This window comes from Lepidothrix coronata, unplaced genomic scaffold (assembly GCF_001604755.1).
Source record: "Lepidothrix coronata isolate B3197 unplaced genomic scaffold, Lepidothrix_coronata-1.0 Scaffold24, whole genome shotgun sequence".
Taxonomy (NCBI): Eukaryota; Metazoa; Chordata; class Aves; order Passeriformes; family Pipridae; genus Lepidothrix; species Lepidothrix coronata.
The window spans coordinates 238,017-255,196 of record NW_016690204.1 but is presented as its reverse complement, the minus strand read 5'-3'; the positions used below and the strand labels follow the sequence as shown (position 1 = coordinate 255,196).

Sequence of the window (17,180 nt, the reverse complement as noted above, 5' to 3'; positions counted from 1 at the left end):
TTCGAGACAAAAGTATGCTGCTAAATTTATGCCTCTAAATTTACTTGGCATGTGTATGGAAAGCTGTGGAGCCATGAAATGAAACCTTCAGCTGAAAGTGTTGGCCTTTTTGGCCCCCAGGGCACTGTGCTGGTCAGGGACAGGTAGTTGTCCACCAGGACCCCCAGGTCTTTCTGTGCAGAGTTGCTCTCCAGCAGATTCCCCTCCCCCCCCCATCCTGTACTGGTGCCTGGAGTTGTTCCTCCCCAGGTGCGGGACCTGCATTTGCCCTTGTCGAATTTCAGATGGTTCCTCTCTGCCCATCTCTCCAGCCTGTCAAGGTCCCTCTGAGGGGCAGCACAGCCCTCTGAGGTATTAGCCACTGCTCCCAGCTTTGTGTCATCAGCAAACTTGCTGCCCCTTCATCCAACCATTGAGGAACAAGTTAAACAACACTGGGCCCTGCATAGAGCCCTGGGGGACACCACTAAGTGACAGGCTCCAACCTGACTCTGTACCACTGATCATGTCCCTCTGGGATCTGCCACTCAGCCAGTTCTCAATCCAGCCCACTGTCCCCTCAACCAACTCACACTTCTTGCCTATGAGAATATCGTGAGGGGAAAGTGAGGCGGGTGAAAAAGGATTTTGCTTTCTTCTTCGAGTATGGACTACTATCCATTCCGCTTTTCCTTCACAGCTGGTATCTACTCCTTGCTGGGGGATGGACAGAGGATCCCCTTGATCTGAAGTTGTTCCTGGTGGCTGCTCCTGTCTTAGGGAGACCAGAGGAGAGTGTCCCCATTTTGATTCTCTAATACTTCTCAACCTTTCTGCTTTGTCTCATAACTCTGCTTCCAGGCTGAGCAGTTCATCCGACTACTCACATCTGCTGCCATCTCTGTACAATCCACTGAGAGGTTCAGGCAATCCCTACGGCCTGAACCCCGGGCCCCAGCTACATGGCTTTTGGCATGTTTTGCATGTCTTTTTGGGAGCTCTGCCTAGGTCGCTGCATCTTTTTTGGTGAGTTTAGAGGACTTGGTTCCCTGCCGAGAGGGGAAACATATTTGAGCTCCCTCAGTAAGTGTAATGACCAGCAACTGAGTAAACTGCCTGTGCTGCAGCGCCCTGGTGCCCTTCCCGCTCCGCTCCCTGGAGCCCGTTAAATCTCCCGCGGATGTTCCAGGCATCCTGTTAGTCTGCCGAGAGCTGCGGGGCCCGGGGCTGCTGCTCGCGTGTCCCTGAGCTCGGGGACGATGCCGAGAGGCAGCGAGTCGCGAAGTCCTCTCTGAGGGTATTCCGTCTGAGGACCTTCCCTCCTGGTCTCTGCTCTGCCCCGGCGGTTCCAGGTGAAATGCCTGCGGGGCTGAGGCACTGACCAGGCCCCTACGCGCTGCCGCAGGCCCTCAGCGGACACAGGGTGGGCCGCTTTAAATGCCCTTCCGCTGCCCGCCCCCCGCCCGGCTTTAACCAATGGCTGCGCAGTTTTCTCTGACGGACGCGCGATGTAGTCAATAGAAGGCAGCCAGGAGGATCGATGGCGCAGCTTGTTTCAAGCTTCCCTCCCTCCACGGGGTCGACCAGGGGGGTGGGATGAGGGGAGGGCGGGCCGCGTTCGATAGGCTGTTGGGTGTGATGGGCAGCTACTCCAGCCAAGCGCGAGGCAGGGCGGGCCGGCCGGTGCTCCCCCGGCGCGGGCGGAGCGGGGCCGGGCAGCGGAGCCGCCGAGGGCCACCATGTTCCAGGGCGGCGAGGCCGAGCCGGCCAAGCCTAGCTCCAGGTTCGGCAGCGGGGGAGGCTCGGGGGGGAGGAAGAGCCGCTCGGCGGCGCGGAGCCCGCGGTGGGGCTTTATTCGGTCGCGGGGGGTGCGGCGCTCCGGCTGAGGGACGGGCGGGGGGACGCTGGCTGAGGGGGTCGTGTCGCTGCTGAGGGGCCTCTTCGCCCCGTCCCTGCGGTGCCGGGGCCGGCGCAGGGCCGGTGCCCCCGCCGTGCCTCAGTTCCCCTGTGCCGCACCCCGGTGGGCGGGAGCGGCCGCGGTGCGCCCCCGGCGGGGCCGCCCGAGCTGGGGCAGCACCCACGGGACTTCATTGCCTGGCCCGGCTCTGGAGCTCCTGTGAGGGGTCCCCGGGGAGGGGCGCGGCTGCTCCGTGAGGCTGTGAGAGGGAGGATCCAGCACAAACGCCGTCTTGTTTCCGCCCTGCGAAGTTGAAATATATTGTTATATATTTGGAGGAGGGCAGATCTCCCGAGTACTGCAGGGAGCGAGTGCACTGATTAACCCGTCTGTGAGGCTGTGGCGGGAGGGAGGGAGGGAGGGAAGGAAGGAAGGAAGGAAGGGTTTGGGAATTGTGTAACAATGCTTTACGTTTGCCTGGGTTCTAGTCTTTCTGAGCTGTGACCTGGTTGTAAAAGACTTTTGAGGATGCTCTGCCCTTGGTATGGTCCCTGGGAAGCCTCTCTTCTCACAGGACCTTTGAAACCACGTTTAAGGTATAAACTGGGCAGGGCTGGACTGCAGCCCGTTGTAAGGTGTTAGTGAACAGCGAGCAAAGGGGGTGTCACAGCTTTGTCCCAGCGGCGTGGGGTGTGTTCGTGGCTCCTGGGAGCAAAGATGGAGCCACCCACAGCTCGGTACCAGGTTTAAGGTACACTGTGTCCACAGCTTGTTCTGTTCATTCCCTAAACAAAAGTTTATTTAGTGGGAATGCAAATCCTTTTGCAGTTCTTGATATGTAGAAGTTTCTCTGTTTAAAACTGAGCCTAATTCCAAATCCCTGCAGTGACTACAAACACTTGTGAAAGTGGGAAAAAAAAATAACTCATCCTAAGATGAAAATCTTTCTGAGGACATTTTGCGTTTTGAGAACGTCAAAATTGCTGTTAGAAATAAATGATGCTAAAAAGATTTTGAATGAAACCTTTCACTGAAATAAATGAGATGTGTTTCCAGTGATCCTGTTAATGTGCACAGCAATAGAGCAAACATCTGGTTTGCTGAATCAAATTAACTGCCTGTTTTTATTTTATTAAACTTTAATAATGACACTTTGTGTTTTTAAGGAAGCTTTGCTTTTCCAAAATGAAACAAGGGATTGCATGTCTAAGAGTTTCTAAAAGCAAAGCAGGACAGATTTGTATCATTCTTCTGTTACACATGGTAAAGAAGCGTTGCTTAAACTTACCCTCACTTCATCCTGTTTTACTTCTGTGTTAGAACTGTCTGAAAACTGGTGGGAGCTCAGTGTTTAACTTTCAGGCAGAACTAAAAAAAATATGTATTTATTTATGTAGAAGGTGTCTTGAAGTAATGGGTAAGTCTTGCACCCCTTCCATAGGTTGGCTGAAAGGTTCAATGAGGAAAGCGCATTCAAATTCAAGTGTGTTCAGATGTAGAGAGGAAAAAAAAGATCAGAAGAACTAATTAAAATTCTTCAAATCTACCAGAAGAGAACAAAGCAATTAGTAGAGGCTTTTAAACTTGCAGGGTAGGGCTCTTGATTTAGCTATTCTAGATGAATTGGCAGACTTCTGTTTTGCTGGAGAGGAGGGGGAGAAAGGCAGATTTAGATTTCATAGAAGACAATTTTTTAATTTTTTTTTACTGCTTAAAAAGAAAACACCTTCCCTTCTGCCCTTCTCCCAAAGGAAGAAAGACCTGGCTACAAGACACAAAAATGTCTCTATGTAAACCGACGTAATACCAACGTAAACTAAAATGACTATAAAGTATAAACTGAAGTTACTATGCAGTGCGTGTTGGATTTCCATGTACTCTGCTGAAGCAGCTCACACTGGCTCACCGAGCTTGGTGGGGTTCACAGGCAGAATCTGACTTTCTTGTTTGCTGTGGGGGGACTTCACGTCCCACTCTGGTCTAGAACTGAGTGCACAGGAGTACAAGGAGCCAGTAGTGCTCTAGAGACTCCACAGCAGGAAAATAGCTTTGTATTCTCCTACGTTTTTGGCTGAAGGGAAGGAGTGCAAAGCCCTGTCCTCTTTGCTGTCACCAGCTGGCAAACTTTGTTGCTGTACTCAAGATTGGTTTTGGTAATTCCTGTGAATGACTTAGTTATCTGACTTGGCATTCGTTAGAATTTTATGAACCTGGTGTCACAGTCACTTGAAAGTTTATGGAATGCTTGGAAGGTTCCCAGCATTTAGAGGTTTCTGAGATTGAGGTGGCAAATGCACTTTGTGTATGTAGAGTTATTTTGGGTGATGCTGGCAGGAAAGGTCGCTTGTGCTGATTTCCAAGTGCTTCATAAGCACCACTAGTGATGCCTCTGGCTTATTCATTGAACAGTAGGGTGTTCTTAGTGTGGATACTGAGCTGAAAATGGGAGGACAATATAAGATTAATCAATGTTGGATTTCTTTTGATGCTTAATTCAGTTTGTTTACTGAATAAGCAAGACTTTTAATCTTAAAATGGTGTTTCTCTAGAATTTTCTTTTACAATAGGTCTTAAAACACATTACAGGAATGAGAAGTAATTATGACTGGTTGTTATTCTTACACCAAAAAAGTCTGAATGTAGTTATTTTGTTATTCCCCTCTATGCTTGTAGGCACGTGTTAAGCAAACAGCATGGTAAAGGGAGTGAATCTGTGGTGCAAGAGACTCCAGCCAAATAAATAACATTTTTCTTCCTTTCAGTCTCTTTACTCATATACTGAGTATACTTGGAATGCAAGAGAGACTAGATGCATTTAAAAAAAGTATCTGAAAAGAATGGGTAAAGTCAAAAATCATTGAAATTAGGTGAGAGAAGCCCCTTTTAACAGAAGCCCCTTCCCAAAGTACTTTTCTATAGAGTTCCCTTTTCCTTCAGTCTCCCTGGTTTAAATACTTAAACTGCCTTGTGGTTTCTGGACCATTGTGAATGCTCGAAATACATAATTTTCCTATACAATGTCTGCATTAATAGTGGGTTTAGATCTTCTAAGATATGTGGAAAGCACATAGGATAGTTGGCTCTGTAGTCTGATGAACACAAAATTGTAAATAAACCTTCTGCTTTGTGTAATCTAACCTGTGCCATGGACAAGAAATTGTCCTGTCTGCTGAAATTCTTGTTACTCATCAAGCTTAAGGGGTTCGTTAAATTCACGGTCATGCTAAGGATTAAAATATTGAAATTGGGCAGCAAAGACAGTCTCTCTGAGGCCCCTACTATCTGTGAAAACTATTACCAGATTAAAAGAGGAACTTTTTTCTCCTTCCTCCCAAAGAGCCTAGAACTGCTTTCTGCATCTTGAGATCTGAAATGCATGCAAAGCTCATTTTCTAACAGGGCAGCCAAATACCTCTGCTTCTGTGAAATGAAATCTTAGGCTGGAGTAGATCTTGGCTCCAAGAGGAACCTTGGAGATAGCTCACCTGAAGTGGAGTGCTGCAGTCTCATCTAGGGAGAGGAGGGGTTGTATTAATTCACTGACGTTTGACTTGTGTTCAAATTGAGTGGGATGAAGATCTTGCAATTTATAACTGTTGTCTTGGTTTAAAAGTAAAGGCTGGTTTAGATCCCAGATGAAGGGTTCAGATGACAATTAATAAAATTGAGTTCAGCTGCTTAGACTGTGGGTAGTTGGTCAAGTAGATGTAACTGTAAAGATTATTTCTGATGCAGAATCTCAGAATCATTAAGGTTGGAAAAGACCTCTGAGATCATCAAGTCCAACCTCTGCTTGTCAACTAGACCAGAGCATTAAGTGACACGTTCAGTCATTTCTTGAACACCTCCAGGGATGGTGGCTCCACCACCTCCCTAGGCAGCCCATTCTAACATTTAACAACATAGGCATTAACTGTGGACTTACTACCCAAGGACAAGCATGACTTTTGGTAGGTTTTCTAGAAGTCAGTCCATATCTGCTGTAACCTCCAATTTTTCTGCAGATCTGTTTGATATCCTCTGGTACAAAGCTTTGGTTTTAATGGATTTGCAGCTTGACCACTAAAAATCTGGCTTTTTGGTATTCCACTTCTCCGTTCTGAACTCTACACCAGCTACTATGATAACTGATGGTTGAGTTAGCAAATTTTTTAGTAGTTCTGAAATGTCTGCTTTTAAATAAAAGTCATTGGGTTTGAATTGTATCAGGGATGCATAGTTGGTATGTGCAGTTTAGCAGAAAGTCTGATTCTGTAATGGTTATTTTTAAAACTCTAACCAGTCATATACCTTCTCTTAATCTTCTGTTGCTTCTGGAACACCACAGGGAGAGTAGTCATTTGTGCTGCTGGCACCATTAGCATCATTCCAAGTAATCATGGATAGCTTCATGATCAAATTGACTCACCAGGAGGTTGGCAAAATTTGTGCTGAACTTGGGAATACTTTATTAGAACAGCTCTTGAAAAGCAGATGCTGGGCACAGCAGAATTACCTGAGGTAATTTAAAGTCAGAATAGTTACATACAAGGGAGAATGGGAAGAGGTCATCGAATATGTTGAATGCTATAAATTTTAAATGAACTTTTGTATCTTGCTCCTCATTCTGTGATGCAGGGTATTGAAGCCCCCGGGAGGAGGTTCTAGTAATCTCTTTGGGAGTACAGAAGAAGTGCCTTCTTCAAGTAGACCACACCGGATGGCATCCAATATTTTTGGAGCATCAGAACAACCTCAAAACATTCCAAAAAGAACAAACCCTCCAGGTAAGACCTGCCCCCTCTTTCTGTGCCATTAGGCTCTGAGTTGCAGCACAGAACTGGTTTCATGTTTCTAAAGTGGAACACTGTGATCTTTTTTATGTTGCGTTTTTGCATATTGAGCAGGCTTGAACAACAAATCACTTCAGACTTTTGAATATATGAATATTTCAGTGATCTGCATGTTCACAAACTTTTTAGCACATCACCCAAATGTTAATTCTTTCCAAGTTGAGGTCTAGGAAATGATGAAAGGAAACAGATTCTATTCTAGAACTGTGTCAGCAGTTAGCTGCAGTGGGCACAGCCCTGAATCTGAGATCCACTGGTGAATTGTTGTAACAAGGGTTTTCAGCTAGGCAAACAAAAGCAAGTTCCTAGGCAGCAGGGCTCTGGAAGTCCTTGAGTTCCTATATCTTTTTAAATATTTTCATATAGAGTGATAAAACTAAGTCATCTTGGAAAAAAAAAAAATCTAACAACTGCCTTGCAGGAGGAAAAGAAAGTGGCATTTTTGAGGACTCTAGTTCTGCTCAGCCTCGTCCGCGCATGAATCCACCTGGTGGGAAGACGAGCGATATTTTTGGGTCTCCTGTCTCTCCCAGCATTGTGCGAGCACACCCCAACAAGCCCAAGGTATTTGTACTTCTGTTGCTGTCAGAGCAAGAAGCAGCTCCAGGGGTCCTCTCACACTCTGTCGCAGTGCTCTCTTTAAGAACAGACCTGAATTGTGCACAGAGGGACTTTGAGTTAGACAGTTATATTCCCAAAATCTCTTTGATAGCTTGTTATTTTGGGTGCATCACATCTCTGCAGGCTCTGCAGTTTGCTGTAAAAGTATTAATTAGACTCTAGATATGTGTTCAAAAAAAAAAAAAAAAGAGAAAAAAGCTTTTGATCATTCTTGTGAGGTGCAGCTGGAGTTCTTGACAGAGCCAAGAGGCATTTAAGGTGGATAGGGAGGAGATATTTCTCCTTATTCTGCAGTTTGCTAGAGGTGATCTTGATTCAAATTTGGTGAACTCCAGTGAGCTACAGTCATAAACCTTCATGTGGCCTGACTGTGCACTTTGTCTCCCTTAAGTACCTGTATCTACAGTCACTGTGAAAGCACTTCAGCAGGAGATTAGGCTTAAGTGATCAACAGTGAAAAAGTGAACTTGGGATCAGCCATGGTGTCAGGCCCAGCAGATGCTTGATTTGTGGTAGATGAAAGTGTCTCTTTGCAACTGTAATAACTGTAATTGTTATTACAGTTGTTATACATATTTTATACAGTTGGGTTTAGATCTTAAACCTGTGATGCGTAATAGTTGCTTGTAGTTATGACCAAATCTGGGTTTGGGTAAAAAGCAGGATACGTTGCCAGTTATTTTATTTCTGTATTTAGGTGCCCTATATGTGGATTTACAACCTGCTGCCTTACTCTAAGTAGATACTAATAAGTGAGTAGCTATTATGTTGATAATGAGGTGGTATAGAATAACCTCCTGGCTACTGCAGAAATTAACTCTGTCCTGACCGGAACCAGAACATTATTTACCCCTTATTCTATACAATCCACGTCATGTCATTTCCGTAGTCAATGAATGAACCTCTAAGATGTCTTTTGAGTTCATTTAGTCCAGGACTGTGGGTTCTATCCATCCTAAAATGTCTCCCAGGGCAGGAGGCTTGGTGTGCTGTCAGCTGGTTCAAGCTGCACAGGGAGCTCAGGACTGGTGTATCTGGAGCAATCCATCCTCATTGTCCATGGTAGCTATGGCACACAGTGGCAGTGTCATTCAGCAACCACTGTCATACAATTCAACATTACAGACTGTTCTTACCCAAAAATCAAATCCCTTTGAAGGACACATTGTGTTTCCCTGTCCTTCTGCACTACCCATCAAGTGCAAAAATTCAAGGACTTGGTGTGTCCTTGAGCAAAAACAAATCCATGGATGGGTTTGCCTTTGCTTGAAGCAAGACTAATCCAAACTGTCTTGCCCAACATATGCCTTGTATGCCCCACAGGGCCTTTATCCCCTTCTATGGTACATAGTGGTTTTGATTGGGCAGGACCAGCTCAATTGGTAGAGCCTCAGGTGTTAACTAACTAGCTGGCCTTTGCTAAATGTAGACCCCAGTGTTTGAAGGTCCCACCACCCATTGCTTTTAATGTGGTTTTTAACAGTGCATTGTACTGTTCAACTTTCCCAGAGGCTGGTGCATAACTGGGAATGTGACACACCTACTCAATCCCGTGCTCCCTGGCCCAGGTGTCTGTGAGGCCTTTTTTGAAATGAGTCCCATTGTCTGACTCAGTTCTCTCTGGGGTGCCATGTTACCACAGGACTTGCTTTTCCAGGCCCAGGATGGTGCTCCAGGCAGTGCTGTGAGGCACAGGGTGCATCTCCAGCCATCCAGTGTTTATTCCCACCACTGTCAGCATGTAGCACTTGCCTTGGCAGGTTTGGGGAGAGTGATGTAATCAATCTGCCAGGCCTTCCCCTATTTGTAGTTTGACCATTGCCCCCCACACCACAGGCGCTTTACCTGCTTGGCAGCACATGTTCTACAGTTATGGATAACCTGGGAGATGGTGTCCATATTTAAGTCCACCTCTTGATCATGAGCCCCTCTGGATGTTGCATCTCTTCCCTGTTGACCTGAGCCGTTATGGGCCCACAGAGCCAGAAATAATTCACCCTTTTGTTGCCACTCCATATCCACCTGAGACACTTAAATTTTGGCAGCTCAATCCACCTATCCGTTGTTGCGCTGTTCTTCAGCAGCCTGACATGATGGACTTTCACAGCCAATCTCCCTACCCAGGCAGTGATATCTTGCCACACTTCAGCAGCCCAGATGGATTTCCCTCTGAGCTGCCAATTGGCCTTTTTCCCTTGGTCCAACCACTCCCACAGAGCATTTGCCACAATCTATGAGTCAGTGGAGAGGTAGAGTGTGGGCCATTTCTCTTTTTCAGTGATACCTAAAGGCAGCTGGACAGCCTGCAGCTCTGCAGCCTTGCTTGATCCGCCTTGTCTCCCTCAATGGCTTCTGTGACTCCCCGCATAGGACCCTGTACGGCAGCTTTCCATTGTGCATGTGTCCCTACAATGCGGCAGAAACTGTCAGGGAAGAGAGTGTGTCACCTTTCGTTTCCTGGTAGCTGACTATATGGTGGGGCCTCCTCAGCACGTGTCACTTCTCCTCATCCTCTTCTGATGATGGTCTGAAATTTTGGCCTTCAGGCCAATTCGTGATGAATTCTAAGATCTCTGAGTGATTGGGGTTTCCTGTCTGAGCTCCCTCTATGATCAGTGATCCACTTGCTCCACGGGGCAGCAGTGGCATGGTGTGTGGAGGGGACTTTCCCTTTGAACATCCAGCCCAGCACTGGCAGTCAGGGTGCCAGGAGGAGCTGTGCTTCAGTGCCGGTCACTCCTGAGGCAGCTCAAACTCCTTCAGAAGCTGCCAGGATCTCTTTTTCAGTTTGAGTGTAACAGGCCTCAGATCCTTTGTATCCCTGACTCCAGAACCCCAGGAGTCATCCTTGGGTCTCTCCCCAGGTGCTTTTTGCCAGAGACTCCAGTAAGGACCGTTCTCCCTGGCTGCAGTGTAGAGCACGGTTTTTTACATCCTATCCTGTCCTGACTGGCCCAAGGATTACTACATGAGCAGTCTCCTGTTTATTGTGTTCAAAACCTTGTTGTTGCTCAGGGCCCCACTTGAAATCATTCTTCCATGTCACTGGATAGAGAAGGCTGACAAACTGACTGTAATTTGGAATAATCATCCTCCAAAAACTCACAGTGCCCAGGAAAGCCTGTGTTTCCTTGTTGCTGGTTGCTGGGGACATAGCTGGTGTTTTCTTAACCACATCCATTGGAATCTGACAATGTCTGTCTTGCCACTTTACTCCTAAAAACTGAATTTCCTGGGCAGGTCCCTTGACCTTACTTTGGTTTATGGCAAAACCAACATTCAGGAGGGTCTGGATTATCTTCTCCCCTTTCTCAAAAACTGCCTCTGCCGTGTTGCCGCGCACGATGATGTCATCAATGTAGTGTAAGTGTTCTGGAGCCTCACCCTTTTCCAGTGCAGTCTGGATCAGTCCATGGCAAACGGTGGGCTGTGTTTCCAGCCTGGGGCAATTGGTTTCAGGTGTACTGCACACCCCTCCAGATGAAAGCCAGCTGTGGCCTGCACTCTGCTGCCAAAGGGGTGGAGCAGAACTCATTAGCAGTGTCGATGGTGGCTGCCTTGGACTCCAGTTTGTACTGAAGTTCCAACATGTCCAACACCGCGGCATCAGTGGTGGGGTGACTTCAGGCCACGATAGTCCACTGTCAGTCTCCACTCTCCACTGGACTTACACACTGGCCCTGTAGGGCTATTAAAGGGGGTGCAAATCTTGCTGACCGCTCCCTGGCTCTCCAGTTCACACATTACGTCCTGGATGGGGCTCACAGAGTCCCAGTTGGTGTGGTATTGTCAGTGGTGTCAGTTTGTTCTCCTCCTTTCATTGACATCACTGCCAATGAGTCGATGTACGACGATGGTGCTCTCTGTATAAACTTCTTCCCCAGGGATTGTGTGCACTGGTCCTCATCTGGATCTACAGGGCACTGCTTGTTATTTGAATCCCTATGGATTACCTCCAGCACAGCTGATTATCTGAGGTACTGGATACCTTTCTCCATGGTGTTCCACCTGCTTGGGTCCACTACTAGAACATCCTTGGAAAAGGGAGCCTTTCCTTCATGCCTGACAGGAGTCGCCTGCAGAGGCTGAGAGTTTCTGTTCTCTTCCCAATCCTGTGTTTGATGCCCGTATCCCAGGACAGGGATCCCACTTGCTTGGCTTCACCACCATTTGGTTTCGTATTGTGGGCCGCAATATCCCATCTCTAGAGCAGCCAGGTCACCAGGGGCTCTCTCAGCTGGAGGCTGAAATCTTTTCGCGTATCTTGCAGCTGGCCCTGCCTCTTCCTCCTGTTCTGAGGGCCCTGCTTCCTCCTCATCCCTCACTGGGAGAACTGATTTGGTCTTGGATTTCTTCTTCTGAATAGGGTTGCCTGCTACTGGCACAAGTTGTTCCTCTGGTTCAACTGCAGTTTGAGTGGCCATGGTGCCTGTTGCTCTGCTTTCCTTCTCCTCCCCCTGAGGGTTCTGTCTGGTGATGAGCAGTGTCTAATAAATAGCAGCCAGGGCCCAGCACGTTGCAATAAGTTCTCTGGAGTTGCCACAGCATTCTCTTGTCAAAGATACTGCACTTCATCAGGATCCTGTGGTTGTTCAGAGGTGAACTTCCAAACCATTTCTCCAAAAGCTGGCCCATTTTCTCCCACATTCCATGACACTCATGACTATCCACCCTTGGGGCTGATGTCCAAATAACCTCCATAGAAATCTCTTTCTTGACTAAACAGTGCAGTGTGGACTGCACTGAGGAGACCTGGCAGACTTAACAACAAGAACATGCTTTCATTAACATCCAAAGGGAATTCAAGATTCTCAAAGGCTGTTTTAACAAGCCTGAAGGAGGAAAAAGGGGTGAAAAGCTGGGGTAAATCATTCTCCCCTGTTCTTCCCACAGACTGGGTATGATTATTAGTGGACTCCCAAAGGTAGGGGCAGGAGAGCAGCACTGAACACACATCCCAAATGACCCTCGCTGCCCTTGATGTTATCATGTCATGAACCAATATCCCACAGTGCAGCAACAAAGCAATCCTGATCCCTCTCCCTGCTCTGAAAAATATCATCACAAGGAGCACATATTGCATATATGGGAATATATACAGGATTAGGTACCACACCCACATGAACAGACCAAGCAACATTTTGACCAGTGGTTCCCTACCTAATACAACAAATGCTTAGATCAAATTTGTTTCCAACTCACTCTGGACAGCTCTGTTATTATCTCAACCCTTCATGCCCCATGTTGGGTGCCAAATAAGTCTGTTGTGGCTTAGGAATGGTATTCCCCAATTTAGTGTCCCCACTGAAACACTCCAAACCTCACACCACTTGCTCACTCCGCCCTCCCCCATGGCAGAACTGGAGGAGAGAATTGGAGGCACAAAAGGTGAAGATCACGGGTTGAGATAAGAACAATTTGCTGGAAACGGCAATGAAATAAGAAATTAACAGTAACAGCAACAATATTAATAACAGAGTGTGCAAGAAAGGCTTAACCTTTTATGCATATTCTGAGTAGTGTTTGGGGCAGTAAGAAAGTAGGAGGAAAAATAAGACTGGGAGCTGGGTTTTGTCAGGAGTAGTGCTGTTGGTGTAGGAGAGGGCTTTGCTTTGTTCCTCTGTACCCCTTTATTGGGATGGTCACTGTTTCCTTTTTAGAAATGTAACATTAATTCCCATGAATTCCTGACTAAATGGAGGACAACACTTCAGAAATTCCTGTCTTTAATTAGAGTATTGGAACTGTGGGAAATACTGGGGTGGAAAGGAGACAGCATATTTACAAAAACTACTGCAAATTGAGTTTCATGGCTGGGAAAACACATCTCTCTAAAGTGTGACTCTGTATTTGTGACAGTCAGTTGGGATTGTTGGGGAAGTGGTCTTAAGAGGTTTTGTTTATTACCTGACCGTTGGGATACTTGCTGAAGACAGGAATTGCTGAATATAAATAAGGTCCTCAGGAGCTGCTTGTGTTCTAGCTGTGTGTGCCAAACTTCTCCTGGGTGGTAGTGGGTGCTCAACAGGAATGGTAATTCCAGACCTTACGATCAATGAATCCTTAAGGTTGGAGAAGACCTCTAAGATGGAGTCCAGCTGCTAGCCCAGCTCTACTGTGCTTACCATTTTGATGATCCACTGTAGCCTCTTCACCCATGTTTCAATGAATTGTCTGAGATGGGCACCTTGCCATAACACGAGTTTTGTCCCCCTGCTTTTGGGGTTCTGTAGTGGAGGAGGGGATGAAGAGCTGCACATGGTGCCTGCAGCTGTTTGCTTTTACTGTGATCAACATATAAACTTAGATCAGAAACAAAGCAAAACTTTCAGAAGGCTTTTGTGACAGACTTGATGTTTGAGAACGATAATACACTAAGACAGTTCTTGATTTCTTTGCAGGATCACATTGTCTTGAAAGAAGATGAAACGCCAAAGAAGCTAGAAGGTCAGCAAGAGAGATTCCTTTCTCTGTGCTCTTTGAGATGATATGCTCTGAGGAACAGTTTCTTATGCTTCCACTTAAACACTAGCCTTAGTCTCATGTTTTTGGGATAATATACTGAGAAGTCAGAGATCTAATCTCTTGTCTAAGGGAGATGGCTTTCTTCCTCCTTTGAGGAGAACACAGGCATGAGTCTTGCTACTCTATGTCTGTGTGTTTATGCTTTGCTTGATACCATGTGTGTATATATAGATATATATGGAATCTGTATATAGCAAAACATCCCATCAGGTTACTTCTTCCTCCCTTGCCATCTCCTTCAAGTGTGTAATCTTGGCCTTCTGTAATTGTAAATAACAAATAGCTGACTGAAAAAATGTATTATTGCTCAGCCAGTTGTTAAAGAGTGATGGGAACCCTGCTTTTCAACTCAGGATGAAAGGATTGATTGGTATTTTGTATCTCTTAATTTCCTGAAACTGCCAAAATCATTCTGAAGGTGTATTGCTGAGCCTCCCCATTCTCCTTAGAAAGATTGCTGAAGGAAGAGAGGAATTGTTGTGGAAAGTGAAATTCTTTTCTCAGCACCTGTTATCTTCAGGAAAAATAAACAGATAATGGGAAACCTTGGTGTGCTGGGGATGGGAGACATGGGAAATAATATAGTCTACCGAAAATGAGGCACTTTGTGGACTAAGAATGGTGATGTAATGATCTAATCCCTTTTCTTTTATGCAGCTACAGAAAATGTCAAACCACAGCTGGAAGATGGAGGCAAGAAAAAAGATGTGGGCAAAGAGGAGCGATGCAAGGAGCCAGAACCCAAGATAGACAATCACGAGCCCCGCCTGGGGCCAAGGCCACGCTCACACAACAAAGTCCTCAATCCACCCGGGGGGAAATCCAGTATTGCCTTCTATTAGGGTCATCAGGGCACTGTCCCTAATGGAGTCTGCACAGAAACTCTTGTCTGTGGTGGCGAGGTCAGTTTATAGACTATTGTTTGTGGGTAGATTCTTAGGCAGATGGATGAGGGTTATGTTAGAGTGTGTAGGAAAGGTAACCTGATGATTTGGGGAGGGCGGGCTGGGGAGGGAACGGGTGCCCTGTGGAAGATGTAAGTATTGGCCTGCCTGGGTGGGTGGCAGAGGGGACATTAGTGTAACTTTGTGAAAGATCAGTGCTACTTTGTGGTGAGTTCCTCAGACTGTTAGGTTGTTAGCTAGCTCGTGGCTCAGGACACTCTAGGGGAGTCAGGCTTGCCCATGGAGCCAACATGTCAAAGATCGTGAATGGGGAGCAGCCTGGAGATTCCAAAGTACAGCAGGTAGGCTGGGCTTTCCCCATAGCAGTGGGATGCAGCTTCACAGCATGAGCTGACTTGCAGTCACATGAATGTAAATATGTTCCACTGGAACAAGTAGTGCTGCCACTGTTAGAAGTGTCTTCAGTCTTTGGTTCTCTTTCTCCTTTCTTGCTTTGCAACACGTGATTGCTGATACAAGGACAAAATATGCTGAAAGTTTCTTTTATACTCATAAACCATCGCTACGTTTATAAAGATTGTGGTCTTCCCCTCCCAGGTATTCAGGCCTTTCTGATGCCTTTGGTAATCTGCTGATTACAATGACTGGATCTTGACACGTGGCAGTCCAACATACTATTTCACGTAGGTGCTTCTAGAAGACTTTTATTTAAAAGTGCCCTGGTTGAGTGCTTGCACACGTTCTGGTAAAGATGTGGGTGCAAAAAATAGCTTTATGGTACTCTGCACAGAGGCAACTTGAAGTTTACAGTTACCATGGAGAATATGCCCAGGTGTCCAGCCAGGTCACTCTGACCCAGCGTGTGTGGAAATGCCTTAGCTTTGGCACAGGTTTTCACTTTGCACCCCATGGAAACTATGACTGTTCTCCTCTCTCCACCACAGTGAATTTCCTGTTTGTTTTGTCTGTGCTGACTCTGTTAGTGAATTCTCCTGTCTTTGGTGAGCCTTACCTTTGCCTTTGACTGCCTCACGTTTTTGTTGGTAAGGTTGGGAGAGCTGTGTGGGTTCTCACCAAGCCATAGTTGTTTTTGCTGTAGACTATCCTAGTTGGAAAAACAAACACTTAAGCAATACAAACCTTCTGTTAGTGCTGGCTATTGTAAATCATGTTTGGAAGATGTGCATGTTTTGCACAGACATTTTTGGGGTAGGGTTTGTTCTCTGAATGGACTTTTTGATTGTATCCACAACTTTGATATATGAATGTTAACATTAGGTGCTGACTGTTCAATATATTGAATAGTGACTTTTTAAATCTGATGTATCAAACAGGAGTTGTTCAGGTACACCAAAGAACAAGTGGCCTTATCTGTATGTCCACTGCTGTTCTAGCCCAGGTTCCCTGGGAAGTGCTGCCAGTGAGGGGATGCTGGGCCAGGTGCTAAACCTCTCTGTGATGGTGGTGCTCTCCAGGCCACAGTTCCCCTGTGGCAGCAGGGTGGGTGATTGCTTGGACACTTATTTGCCTTTTCAAATCGTGAAATATATGGGGCAACGCTAAGGGTAAAACAGCCATGGAGAATAGGGATTTCAGTGTCTTTGTACCTTTCAGATTGCTTTGGAGCTGCCTGTTATTTGTCCCCCTAGGAAAACAAGGCAGTGACTCAAACTACAACCCTGGAATGGACTTTTGTTACTTCCAAACATGTATTTCCTAGCAGCTGCTCCTGAGTCTGTGCTCTCTAGCCTCTGGCTGTCTCAGACACATCTATCTGTTTCAACTCCTTGTTCCAGTACTTGACAGGAGGCTGTCATGTGGGAAAGTTGACCAGAGGCTGCTTCCTGCACTGCAGGCTCTGGTGCTGTCTGCAATACTGAGCATTTGGCATCTTTTAGTCCCTGATGTGCATTGGCTGCAGTGCCTGTCTTTTAAACAGCAACTTCTAACTAGGCCTTAAATTAGTTAAACTATGTTAATTTTCTTGCATTTCTTTCTTTGGAATCTAAACAATGTTTTCAACTCATCAAGTAAGATTGATCTGAGCTTTTCTTCGGGACAGAAGGAGATTGGAAATCAAATGACAAAACATGCAATTGTCAATAAACCTCTGTATTTTGTTACTTCATTGTGTGCTGTAGATGTCTGCTTTTATAAATCAGTCAGTAATATATTTCAGTGTAGATACACTCACGAATTTTATTGTCTGAAGCGGGAAAAATTACACATAAATTTTCAGGCCTTCCATACATTCTGTGCTCTGGAGCTGTGACATCCTGCCCAAGGCTGCCAATGAGACAGACACTTCTTATCCTTGGGGAGGGTTCAGTTCAGTGCCTTTTTAGGGGCAACATTCCATGATGTTCTGTACTACACAGGGATTGTTATGTTCTTCAGCAAGATTATAAATAGACTTAAATA

General features: G+C 46.1%; 2 protein-coding genes across 5 annotated transcripts in view; both read left to right on the top strand.

Annotated features, from left to right (window-relative positions):
• CRAMP1 (cramped chromatin regulator homolog 1) overlaps positions 1 to 6,221 on the top strand; it is a 57,517-nt gene extending 51,296 nt beyond the window's left edge. The window contains exon 22 of the transcript XR_001873835.1: positions 6,204 to 6,221. The gene's annotated coding sequence lies outside the window, so the exon portion shown is untranslated. The remainder of the gene's footprint in view (positions 1 to 6,203) is intronic.
• HN1L (hematological and neurological expressed 1 like) lies at positions 1,668 to 16,882 on the top strand. Of its 4 annotated transcripts, XR_001873836.1 has the most exons (6): positions 6,225 to 6,376; positions 6,494 to 6,642; positions 7,130 to 7,272; positions 13,731 to 13,776; positions 14,512 to 14,756; positions 15,357 to 16,882. XR_001873836.1 is itself a non-coding variant. In XM_017808922.1 (5 exons), exons 1-5 carry the CDS (start codon positions 1,719 to 1,721, stop codon positions 14,694 to 14,696), a joined length of 567 nt encoding a protein of 188 aa, XP_017664411.1. In that variant the 5' UTR covers positions 1,668 to 1,718; the 3' UTR covers positions 14,697 to 16,882. The 4 variants fall into 4 exon arrangements, 3 of the variants coding, with proteins under 3 accessions (XP_017664411.1, XP_017664410.1, XP_017664408.1); XM_017808922.1 differs by lacking the exon at positions 6,225 to 6,376 and adding an exon at positions 1,668 to 1,762 and having other exon boundaries at positions 14,512 to 16,882; XM_017808921.1 differs by lacking the exon at positions 6,225 to 6,376 and adding an exon at positions 2,368 to 2,472 and having other exon boundaries at positions 14,512 to 16,882.
• The last annotated feature ends 298 nt before the right edge of the window (positions 16,883 to 17,180 follow it).

Excerpts from the sequence above, each read along its gene's own strand:
- HN1L (XM_017808919.1), top strand. The coding sequence starts at position 6,255 with ATGGATAGCTTCATGATCAAATTGACTCACCAGGAGGTTGGCAAAATT. Across the intron at positions 6,643-7,129 it reads AAAAAGAACAAACCCTCCAG|GAGGAAAAGAAAGTGGCATT; the intron begins GTAAGACCTGCC and ends ACTGCCTTGCAG. Across the intron at positions 13,777-14,511 it reads AACGCCAAAGAAGCTAGAAG|CTACAGAAAATGTCAAACCA; the intron begins GTCAGCAAGAGA and ends TCTTTTATGCAG.